Consider the following 12,696-nt stretch of genomic DNA (forward strand, 5'->3'; position numbering starts at 1 on the left):
AATATAGTTGGTCATTATTGTTCTGTCTATCAACTAATCGATTAATTGACTAATCATTGCAGCTCTAATTATTACAACTCAATTATTCAGTTTCACATAGTTCTTGTTAGATGTTTTTTAACCAATCACTAGTGATTAGTATTCGGCTGCTGTGATGTAATTTCCAGGTGTGTTAACAAACGTATTTTACAAATTGATTGTTAAAAGTCCCCCTCCACTCAAAAATGTGTTTTCCTTTTTGTTCCTTCAATTGTGGAAAGTTTTTCTGTGCTCATTAAAAATCTGATTTTAAGGGTCGGGCTAATGCGCATGATTTGTGACATCACAACTAGTGTGGGGCTCACTGTGGTCCAATTTTCAATTTATACATGTGTGATGTGGAAACTTGAAGCCTCCAGTGCACAAACACTGAGAATGGGCTTTACAGTGAAGTAGGAGACATCTTGTTTCCAGCAGGAAAACATCTGAAATGAAATATATTTGCAGATTCATAGATTTTGGAATTTTTAGATTTATTTTTTGGATGTATGTGTGTATGATATATGTGTATATGTGTGCATGACAAGGGACAGGTGAAGAAGGAGTATACGACAGTGCAGGACAGAAACAAACCAGTGTGGCTTAAGGTGTCACTGCCATTTGAACGCGAGCATCTGAGCTTCTTTAATGACTCGATGTTTAAAGTTTAACTTGAAAGAGGATTAATTGTGTGTTTAGTGTTTCTTACCCACATTCCTGAGGACTGAAAGAGGACAGCTATCTTTCATATGCAGGACGTGAACGCAACGCGACCTTAATTCACCTGCACTCATCGCTACTGCTGTATATTTTCGCTTAATATTGGTAAATGTGTAATTATTAAATATCAGCTCGGTGGACTGCTAACCTACAGGCTCGCAAACTAACGGTCAAAGTCTCCTCGCCAAGATCGCAACAAATTTGAAGTAAAGTTTGACTTCAGTTGTTTCTTCACCTGCCAGGATGATTGGGTGTTTTAGCTTAAAGAGAGGTGCACTGAGGTCAGTGTACTTTACTACAAGACAAGTGTAAGTATTTGCCCGACCATACCTTCCTTAGATCATTCTATAGAATGTATAAACAGGGCTAGTTTGTTACAAGGACAGTCAGTAGTGTAGTGTCTATAATGTGAGTTCCTGGATATAAAGTGTCCATCTGCAATTTTCTGTAACGGTCCCAGTAATATTTTCTGGCAAAGGGTACTGAAGTAGTGTATCACATGTAATGGTTAAGCTACGTTTGAGTGAAAAAAAAAAAAAGTTATAAATGCAGTTGCAAGAAATATACTTTCAACTCATATATTGGGATGTTTGGTTTGAAAAGAAAACTTATTTTAATTCTAAGTATTCTAATTATTATTAACTCCCACTGCTCTTTCATCTGTTCACTCTGTAGATTTCTCTCGTTTTTCACTACATTGAGTGTTTAGTCAGTGATGGTTATTTGAGGTGCTTTAACTGTACTTTAACTCCCTCATGCACCTTTTTTTCTGCTTCTTTCCCGGTCAATGATCATGGAGAATGCGGTGGAAATTATAAATAAGGTTTTGACGGCATTTCAGGTGAAAATTCAGGAGGCTTATCTCTGCCCGGTTAAAGCCGCCCCATACTAAACCGATATAACACCTACACGAATCTTATGTTTTACCTGCAAGACTCGTGTTTTAATGCTGTTGTTCATCATTTGTGATGTGAAAACATCAGAGAAATAAAAAAGTTTGTGTCCTGGGATTAGTTAAGTTACAAAATCCAAACACACAGAGACTCTGGTAAGTGTCTGTTTAAACAGGAGTTTAGCCGACTTCACTGCATTTAACACCAGAGCTGAGAGCATCAGAGCTCAGAGCAGAAGACACAGTCACTCTGCATTGCGGCTGACCTCCACTTCCATCATCTTGTACAGATTCATTTTGAAAGAGCAATGGCCGATGGGGAAACTTAAGCATGGCCGGCCACTGTGACGGACGTCACTCTTTGGTTTGTGGACTGCCGTTTTAAGTCTCGAGTTTGAGAAGGATCTAGCTGCAGTCTTGCAGAATCACCCTAACCCAGCACTACACACTCACTTTACTACGCACACACCCCGGTGTAAACGCAATGCGTCCTGGGCCACATTGAAGGTCAACTGACGTCCTCTATTTTCCGGCAGACTAGGCACAGGACCCTCCATCCAAAGCTGTTCAATTTGTCTGATAACAGGATAAACAAATTATTTTGTTTTTCATGTGAATTAAAAAGGTAATCCACCTCGTGCTTTCCCCCCTGTTTTTCCCGTTTCCCTAAAAGGTTTTCCTCCTCAAATCGACAATTAGAATAGAAATTAAACCATTAATTTTTCGCTTGTCTGTCTAAAAAAATATTTCAGAGTCTAAACGTAGCTGGATAGTTTCCTCTGTCCTGCCAAGTTGATAACTACAGTTTTTAGTTTTGCTGAGCTCAGGATCTATAAGGAGGACGGCTGCTTTACTCCAAACAGTATGAACCTGAGCGGGGAAGTGGGATCCGATCACAAGTGGTCACTCAGGACGCATGTTAATACCAGGTGTAAACAGACACACTTAAAGCTGTCCACTTGTGATCGGATCACCCGAGACGGATGTTAATACCAGGTGTAAACAGGGCCAAAGTCTAACCCTAACCATGCCTAAACCTAACTAAGTGGGTGTGTTATGTAGTAAAGTGGGTGTGTCGTGTTTGTGCTGGGCTGCAGCTTGATTTATTTGTGAGTTTAGCGATTTGACCGTCGCCATCTTGGATTTGACCATCACCATCTTTGATTTTTGGAGCCAGAAGTGACCATATTTGGACAAGAGGGTAGAGCTGACCCTAGCGCTAGCTGCTAGCTTGGTTAGCACGGTGCATTTACAGTCTATGGTTAACTTACCTGTGATAATGCTAATGCTAATTTTCGCCAGCAAAAATCAGACTTAAAACCATTAAAACAAAATATACTTACCAGAAAAACTGAACAGCTGACTCTAGAGGGTCTTTTAATACAACCAAACGCTGAACAAGTATAATCTTCAAAATTCCACAAAATATTCTCATACAATGTATCTGTAGGTTCTCTAGGCAGACTTTCAAAATTCTATTTAAAAAATTCCATTAAAAAATCTAATAAAATTTCCTTCAAACTCCACCATATTCTTATTCAAAATGTCCCCAACTACTTATGTGATGATTTTCATGTTGTTTTACTGCAGCATTTTTTAACCCCATAGTCATTGACTGTCCTTGATTGAATGCACCCAACCTTTCTCCCTCTCCCTCTTGCTCTAGCTCTCTTTTTCTTTCTGCAGAATTTGGTTTCATCTCACTATTTCGGCTTTTCACTCACTTGTTGTTGTTGTGTTTTCCTCTGTTCTGTGTGAACATGGCAAACAATACAGTAAACAACATACTGGAGCTGCAATGATTTAATCAATTGGTCGAACGACAGAAAATTAATCTGCTATTTTGAAAATGAAATCACTTTTTGTTTTAGACATTTTCATCTTTAGTCATGCAAAAAATGATCCGGTTCCAGCTTCTCAGATTTGAAGATTTGCTGCTTTTATGTGTCGTATATGACAATAAACCAAATATCTTTGGGTTTTGGACTGTTGGTCGGACCAAACAAGACATTTGAAGACATAGACTTGAACTGTGGGAAATCAGAATGCACATTTTATGAGAAGTGATAGACTAAACAATTAATCAGTTATGAAAATAAGCTACACACAGCTGCTAGCATGGCTTCAGATTGTTGTTCTTGTTAACATATTTGAAGCATGTTATCCTAGGATTCACTCTGGACAATGCTCATCTGTCAAGCCAAGTAGATACATTAATTCAGTCACAAAATAACTTAAAATCCAGAACAGAGGACATTCCTAGTCCTTATTACTGTCTTAACAACCTGTGACTCGTGCTCATGTGTTTGTATTTCTCCACAGACAATTATCGACCATGTCCCAGACAATCCCTCCGATTCTCTCCGTCCTCCCCACTCGGGCTCTGGTCGATGAGAAGTTCAAGGTGTTGGTGGAGAATCTGCCTGCAGGATCTCCAGTAACTCTTCACTCCCTCCACCACTCTGAGGACAAAGACTACTGGGAGGCGTACGCCCACTACATCAGTGACCACAAAGGAACAGTGTCTGGTGGGTTCTCCTCCTCTTTATAACAAACATATTTTAAACCAAAGTTTTGCTGTCTGTCCTTAACTTCACAGCTGGTTTGTTTGTTGGATATTTTGTATGTTTTGTTTTCTTGTTGTTGTTAATAGTCGACTGCTTTTGTAGTTGCAGAGGATTTGAGTTTTGGCGGGACATACGCAGGAATAGAGCCAATGGGTTTGTTGTGGAGTATGCGTCCTGTCCCAGGCAGCCAAAAAGGCCGCAGGTAATATGTGAAGCACTATCTCTCTGAAACTGCAGACCAGGACTGTGTGATGTCATCGGAAATTAGGGATTGGCATTTTAAATAATGTCAATATTCAAGTACTTGCACTAAGTTATTATAGAGTACTCGCGTACTCGCCAAAAATATCTAACATAAGAATAGGGACGAAGTTTAACATTAGATAGCTTGCACTGCACATTCATTTCATGTATTTTGTCGAAATACTTCACTCTTATGCCTGGTCGCCATTCTGCCTGTCACGTTAGATTGACTGATGTCTGACTGAAAATGTTGAACATTCTTTTTACTTAAAAAAATGTTACCAGTCCTGTCATTTTTGCTGAATCGATCTGTGCAGATATTCATAGATAGCAGTTACATCGCTGTATCCAGTTTAAAAAATATAAAGTTTTAGTACAAAACACAGTCAATTTATGTTTATATTTATTAGTACTCATGCTCATTCCCATCTGAAATCAATATCATTATTAATTGTCTTATTTACCACTGTTATTTTTAATTAAACAATTTCTTGTTACATACACCTGTGCACAAGATTCTCCAAATGAGTCAGATTAAGTAGATATCTTTCAATTTACAGTCTTTTCAGCGCTAAAGTCCCTCTTTTTGTTACTATATTTCCACTGCAGCTAAACAGGGAAACACTGTCTGAGGAAACACAAAAAGGGAATTTGATGCGAAAAAGACTGTAAATGTGGAAGACATCCACTTCATTTGACTAATTCAGACTGCTGAAGCCTCATATAAGCTTCACATCAACTTTTAAATGCATTTTTGCTCAACATGACTGTGTGGATACACTGGATTTTGGACATTTGAAGGGGATCTTAATCATGGTCAGTATGAACAAGAGGAATGATTACAGCAAGCAAAACCTATTTCAGTGTTCATGTGGACACCTGACTGTTGTTTTAAGACGAGTTTGAAAACTTGTGATCCTATCCTTTAATTAACTCACCAAAACAAGTTGGTGGAATGATGCCCACTGACAGTGATTTGTTGTTTGACTGTTAGGGTAGGGAGGGATTTGTTGTTGTACTGCATTAAAGGGTAAACAACAACACCTGAATGAATGCGTTTACTGAACATAGCAATGTGACTTATATTAAATTGGTTTTAGTAAATGATCTACTGCAAATATGCAGGAAAACTTCAGATTATGTTACATTACACAAATGTAAAACTACCAGATGTGTGCAGCTTCACAAAATCAAAGACCTTGGTTAGTTCTTTTCAGTTAGTTCTTAATTTCCAAGCTCTTGTTAATCGGTAAAATACAGTAAAGTGCACAGAAATGGAGGAAGCCCTGTTTGTCATTAGGTGAAGTTTACACATTGTGAATGTTAAATGCCCTTTTCTTTACCTGTCAGGTTGAGAAAGACGGACGTCCACAGCCCCATGCTGGTCAACATCTCGGTCTATAGTGGACACATAGCTGAGGGCTTCAGGGAGCAGCCTCCTCTGGCCTCAGCGCTGACTGAGAGGTGGTACATGGCTCCAGGGGTCCGGAGGATTGATATCAGGGAGAAAGGAGTGCGAGGGACCCTGTTTATACCTCCAGGTACGTCTGCATCATCTGAAAAAAACATCAGATGATACTGATCTTCAAAAAGACCCTTATTTGTTTGATTTAGGCACGATTAATGATCGCTATCTTTTAAAATCATTTTCTTTAGACCAAGTTTGTAATCTGTTTCTCCATACCTCAGGTCCAGGACCCTTCCCTGGGCTGATGGATATGTGGGGAATTGGTGGAGGGCTGATCGAGCGTCGTTCGGCCTTGTTGGCATCCCATGGTTATGTGTCTTTGGCGCTGGAGTATTTCTCTCCCGGTGAACTGAAGTCAGCAGAGCTAGAGTTCAAATATTTTGAGGTTTGTTATTTTATTTATTGTAGAGTTTCCACTGTCTGTTTGAAGGGTATCAGTTTCTTTATTGTTGTGATGTATTTTTGGTAGAGACTCTTTCCACACACAATTTACTTTTTATGCATCCTTTCAAAGTTTAAACTATTATAGATCAGCAACTATCGTAATAATTAATACTATTAATAGTATAAGTAATTTATGAAGTAAAAAACCCAACATTCTCTTTTTCCAGTGTCTCAGTTGTGAGATTTATTTTATTTTATGTGAACAGAGTCAACAGAATTTCTTTTGGTTTTGGAATGTTGTTGAACAAAAGACTTTTTACTGACCAATTGATTAACTTGAGAAAGTTGTCAGATTAAAGAAAAGGAAAATAAGTCAATTCTTGCAGTCCTAAGTTGATGAAAAAAAAACAACAGTTTTTTAGCTATAACTGTTATTACACAGTAGCTTTAAAGTGTGACATATCTCAGCATCAGCAGTGGTGCTATGTTTACATGATGCAGTCTAAAGTAAGTTACCAGCTCTGAATAAACTGATGCTACAAACTATTTTCAAAGTTCCTATTATATAATTTTAGCAGACATCTGCCAGCCAGTACGTCACAAATACCTCCTCTTATAAAGGATGCTCCTGTTAGTCCCTCAGATTCAAAATGGCCTATGAGAGACCAGACCTGAAACTCCCAGGTGGAAAGCTATCAGCTAACAGCACCTGGAGAGAGAACAGGGGCAAGACTGATAGAGATAAAACAACAACATAAAAACACTGACAAGCTTGTAACTCAGATACCAGTAAAAAAAATGGCTCCTGCATTGTTTTCATTGTGGTTTCTGTGGGTGTAATGGTCATACTGCAAAAGGCTGGAAAAAGTTCACCAACATCAACTCACTAAACAGCAGTGTATCTTCACAAGAGCTTGTTGGAAACTCACAAGTACTCAGTGAGAACTTGGCGAGGACTTTACACACAAATTTTGCAGGTACATATGGAAAAATTTTGAAATTTGGGTTTATCAAACATTCTTTCTTTTTTTCTTTTCTTTATCTCCTGGTATCTACTTCTGCACAGGCGGCATTTAATATTGTCAAGGATCATCCTCAAGTGATCCCAGACAGAGTTGGAATTTTTGGTATTTCCCTTGGCGCAACTTTTACGATGTATTTGGCAGCTGAGAGCACCATTATCAAGGTAAGTAATAGTCACAAAATATCTTGGAGTTGCTTTTTCTTTAGTCTTGAATATGTGGTTATTAACTGTGTGTCACTGACGACTGACCAACACTTGTCATCATCATCATACTAATACTAATGTGCAGAGAGCCCAGTATTTATATTTGTATCTATATTTCTTGAGGCAGAGAAATTATTTGTATTTGTATTTGTATTTGAATAAAAGTGGAAACACAGAGACAGCACAGCGTGTAAGCGGGAGGAACTTCAAATGCAATTATTGCTTTGCACTTTTCATTTATTGCCTATTTTTCACAACCTAACTTTATGGAAAGGAGAAGGGGAACAACAGGTTATGGAGAGTTGCTTGAGAGCACTTTGTGCGTCAGTAGCTCAGCTTTATCTCTGGCTGACATCCCCAACTCTAGGAGTGATGTCCAAAATAGGAAATACGCATCATGTAGCAGGTGGATGTGACTCCCCTCGTTGAGACCTGCTGATAGACTGAGACTGAGATAGCGATGTAACTGACCTGTGCACTGGTATTTGACATGCTTTTTTCCCCCCAGAAACTAATAATTTTTAAAATATTTGTACGAAATAAACGTTCTTAAAAAAACCCGCTATTTGCACTTTGCCCAATAACATATTTGGATTCGGCACAACCCCTAATACTAATTCATGAAATGTAATAATGTAATCTTTTGTTGGATTGAAAACTCAACAAACAGCATTCTTGTGTTGTGTTCCAGCCTTGGTGTTGTGTTTGTGTCAATGGCGGCCACTTTTATCCACGTGGGGAAACCCTCAGTGCATTCTATAAAATGATAATGAGGTAGGTATTCGGTTCTGTCAGTAACATAAATACAGCACACACAGTTTCACAGTTGGACTGATATATAAATTAATTATTACTTGTGATGGCAGGAATTCTCACAAGGTACGTGTGGATGAGAATGACCATCAGATATGGCGAGATGTAACTCTACCAATTACCAGTGACCTCTCAAGGAAAGTGGACGTAAGTATGTTGCACTATATATTGGTTTCATTAAGTCCCCAACACGTCTGCTACCCACCTCTGTTATTAGGAATATAATGCCCTTCATGTGATGTTCAGTAAGTATAATTTTTACCATGTTCACCATCTTAGTATGTTAGTATGCTAACGTTTACTACAGCTGAGGCTGATGGGAACAATCACATCAGTTACAGTTAAAACTGAAACAGCATCAGATTGATGCAATCATATAAATGGCTTCACTAAACTATTTTTTAAATTCCAAAAAAACCCCAACTTATAATGGTTCATTCTAACTAACTTCAGTTGTTCCTTATGGTTGATACTTTGTTAGGTGAGAAAAATAAACTGTCCAGTGTTGTTGGTCAGTGGTCATGATGATCAGAACATACCCGCAGTGGAGTCTGCTGAGGATGTGAGTACACACACACACACACACACACACACACTGGACAATGTTTACAGTTATGTCTGCACCTGATAATGATGATATTGTATGCATGCTTCTCCTTACCTTGCGAAGAAGTTAGATTCATGAGATCCCAACCTCACAAGATCATGCAAGAATCCATCTTGTCAGATTATACGCTTGTGTCCGAACCACTGGTGGTTCAGACCAATCAGCGTCCACTGAGGAGTCTCGTGTTGTTGGGCTGAGCATGTGACCACAACAAAGGGCAAGAGTTGTGTGTCCACACAGCAGCCCAGGCCTTCATGGGGCTCCCACTACCTAAGACCAGTGAGAAGAGCACCAACTTAGATGATGAGAGTCCAAAACGGACTCCAGCTCCCAGCAGGCTTTGCAAACTCTCACTTACATGTGACGTCCGACTTGCTCAAACTCTCGTTCCCCATTGGACAAGACCCGCTGGCAACGCACAGGAAGTTCCATGATGTCACCGAAGATATAAAGCTGAGAGCCGAGCAGAAATCAGTACTTTTCATTTAAGCAAAACACGTATGTACTGCTGCTCTACAGTCTCTCCTCGCTGGTTGAGCTTGAGATTTCTTTGTGTTCAGTCTGACCATAATCCCCGGATCTTAAGAAAGACCGTTGTTCAACCTCTTCCTGCAGAAGAAAGGCGAAGGATAACCTCTGTCCCCCCCTCGTCTTTAAGTGAGTCAACTTGCTGCTCTTTCTCCACACATCCACCCAGAGAAGCCCAGCCACCACAACCCGCCAACAATGCAAGGACACCGGCTTCTTTCAGCATCCAGCCGAAGAACTGAGTTTGGACCTAACTGACGGACTACACACTCACCTCCTCACTTCCCTAAACAGTCCAAATAAGAGGCTACGTCTGTGCTGCAGTAGATTATTGATAGTGTGTTATTTTGAGCTTGATTTCTAATTGTTGTTATACCACAGACTATTAATCTGATTGTGCAACTGTGAGTGCTTTTTAAGTATTATTGCTGCCGTTGTTACTTTTGGTGTGTTTATCACACTTAACTGATTTTGGTGCTTGTCCAACTGCCTGGACTGCTTTGTGATGGTTCGCCATCATGTGAAAGACTGTGGGTTGCATTTTATTTGTTGAAGTCAGACCACGGCCAGTGAATTAGGATATTTGCACACCACGTGTCTGTGGAGATAAAAGCAAGCGCCACCTCTCCTCATGATCTTTTGTTCAATGGTGCACTGTTTTACTTAATGTGAAAATAATGTGAAACGTGTGTGTCTGTGTCTGTCTGCGCTTAAACCGTGTATGTTTATTCTTGTCTCAGGTCTCTCTTAAAATAAATTAGAGGCATCATTTGTCCAGTCAGGATGCTTGTGCAAATTGAAGAAGAGGATCATGTTACCTCATCACATTTTGTTACTTTTTCATTGCATCTAATTGTTAATAAAACAAACAAAATTAAATGTCTTAAATCAGGTAATGTCACTGTAGGGCTGCAGCTATCTATTGCCATGACAACAAGTTCTTTACAGAACTGAAAAATAAAAGTTCTTGTTAAATCTAATAGCTCAGTTACCTGTGTACGAAGAAATAGGGCCTCTGGTTAAATATGTCCACCTAGCACCATACATTTGTTTGATCTTTGACCCCCAGGTCGCCCAGATGATGCATACAGCAGGGAAGGATCACCTGCTGACCAGACTACATTACCCTGACACTGGACATGTGATTGAGCCGCCCTACTCGCCTCACTTCAGAGCTACTAACTTCATAATAGAGAGCACAAAAGCCAAAGGTGAGTTCTACTTGCACACAAGGAGGTGACTATACTAATCATTACACTAACAAAACATTCACATTTTATCAAAGAAGCAAATGATAATTTCTTTCATTATCAGATGAAATGCATCAGAAACACATGATACTGTTAAAGTGGAATTTCAGCAAGGAAACATAGCTGCAAGCTTGCAAGAAATATCAGGGTGGCAGCTCACTGTCGTCCCTGGGTAGGATCACTCCATTTTTAGGGGTCCCTGAGTGATCATTTGTTGGCAAGCAGCTCAGAGTGTGATCAGAAAAATACTGTGGAGCAGTACTTTTGGAGCAGCTGTCAACAGGGCAGGGCAGAAAAGACATCTGCCATCTGTTAAAACTGAACAGCACTGAAAAGTTTGATTTTTAGATTATAATCTTTATTTTAATGGCATTTGATGACTATATTTTCACTGCATAACTGATTCTACAGGATCTCCTTGACAAATTTCTTTACAAACGCTCTTAAAAAGTGAAATCCTTTACATATATTACAATGATAAACATGAGTTTCCAAGTGAGGTGCCACAAGGAAAATAATTGTTGCAGCAATTTTAACACTTGCGCCACTTTAGGCAGTGAGTCTACAGTACAACTTTTACTACAGTAAGTTATTGCTGTTGTTTCAAATGTGTTTTGCGTCTTCAACTAAACTTAAACCTGCATTAACTGAAGCAGAATGTATCTGCTGGGGACTGGTGTGACAGAATGATGCTGAAAATTACAGGACTTTGCAGCTCTGGTGTCAATGTACTTTATTCTGCCTTATACTTCTAATAAAATCCTCCAGCTGTGTTTGTTTAAAGTTTTAATAATCTGTATTTTCAGACTGTTTCAGCAGAATCTTCTCTCAGATATAACATTGTGTGTTGCAGCGATTTTACTGATGGGAGGACAAACCAAACCTCATTCAGACGCTCAGGAGGACTCCTGGAGGAAGATCTTGGCTTTTCTGCAGCAGCATCTTTACTCCACTTGAAGTCCCAAAGCCAAGATGTGAATGATTACATAAGCTCAGATAGACCCCAAATAACTGCTGGAAAATTACACTGATATATAATATATATATCAGGTGTAGTGTGTGTGTATATATATATATACACACACACTACACCTGACTACATGGCATTGGGGTCAAATTGTGCCTCTATTTCATTATTTATGTGTCCACAAAGCCATAATACTGAATGAGACAGACTGAATGAGTATTATTACAAGGGCTGCAACTAATCTGTCAAGTATTTTCTCAGTTAATTTATTAGTTGTTGAGTTTACTGTCATAGAGGGCTAAAGAAACTAAAACATAATCATATGTAATGTCAATTATTCAATCCAATCACTAGTGATTAGTATTCAGCTGCTGTGATGTCATTTCCACGTGTGTTAACAAGCGTTTTTAATGAGGGGGAAGGAATAGATGCCATTTTAAAGATTTTAAAACACATTATTGTTCCAAGCAGAGTTTTTTTTTTTTCTTAATACATGTCTGAGGGATCTTTTAATATACACTAATGCACATCGTTATCATCTTATAACGCACAATAAAGTGTCTTGATACAAGAAAATAACAGATAAGGCAGCAGAGTTTGAGATTTCCACATTATTTATTACAGCGCTTCAAAACATTGTTACTTGACACAGAAACATGGATGAGACTTTAATTAACTCAGGGATTTTGATTGAAAATAATATAAAAAAAACTAGGGCTCGTACATTTTTGTTTTTATTCTTAAAGGTGCAGTGTGTAGAATTTAGTGGCATATAGCAGAGCAGACTTGGCAGTAATTGAATATAATATTCATAAGTATGTTTTAATTAGTGTACAATCACCTGAAAATAAGAAGAAGAATGTTTTCGTCACCTTAGAATGAGCCCTTTATATCTACATAGAGAGCGGGTCCTCCTCCATGGAGGCCGTCATGTTTCTACAGTAGCCCAGAACAGACAAACCAAACACTGGCTCTAGAAAGGGTCTTCCATGTTTTTTGCGAGTTTCACGG

General features: G+C 38.9%; 1 protein-coding gene across 1 annotated transcript in view; it reads left to right on the forward strand.

Moving 5' to 3' along the window:
* LOC122975040 (peroxisomal succinyl-coenzyme A thioesterase-like) overlaps nucleotides 1–12,522 on the forward strand; it is a 38,593-nt gene extending 26,071 nt beyond the window's left edge. The window contains exons 3-12 of the mRNA XM_044343201.1: nucleotides 3,953–4,158; nucleotides 4,300–4,399; nucleotides 5,791–5,981; nucleotides 6,130–6,293; nucleotides 7,359–7,478; nucleotides 8,212–8,294; nucleotides 8,387–8,480; nucleotides 8,815–8,895; nucleotides 10,538–10,679; nucleotides 11,572–12,522. Coding sequence (XP_044199136.1) covers nucleotides 3,966–4,158; nucleotides 4,300–4,399; nucleotides 5,791–5,981; nucleotides 6,130–6,293; nucleotides 7,359–7,478; nucleotides 8,212–8,294; nucleotides 8,387–8,480; nucleotides 8,815–8,895; nucleotides 10,538–10,679; nucleotides 11,572–11,675 — 1,272 coding nt within the window. The 5' untranslated portion in view covers nucleotides 3,953–3,965 and the 3' untranslated portion in view covers nucleotides 11,676–12,522. The remainder of the gene's footprint in view (nucleotides 1–3,952; nucleotides 4,159–4,299; nucleotides 4,400–5,790; nucleotides 5,982–6,129; nucleotides 6,294–7,358; nucleotides 7,479–8,211; nucleotides 8,295–8,386; nucleotides 8,481–8,814; nucleotides 8,896–10,537; nucleotides 10,680–11,571) is intronic.
* Nucleotides 12,523–12,696: the final 174 nt, after the last annotated feature.

This window comes from Thunnus albacares, chromosome 23 (genome assembly GCF_914725855.1).
Source record: "Thunnus albacares chromosome 23, fThuAlb1.1, whole genome shotgun sequence".
Classification (NCBI taxonomy): Eukaryota; Metazoa; Chordata; class Actinopteri; order Scombriformes; family Scombridae; genus Thunnus; species Thunnus albacares.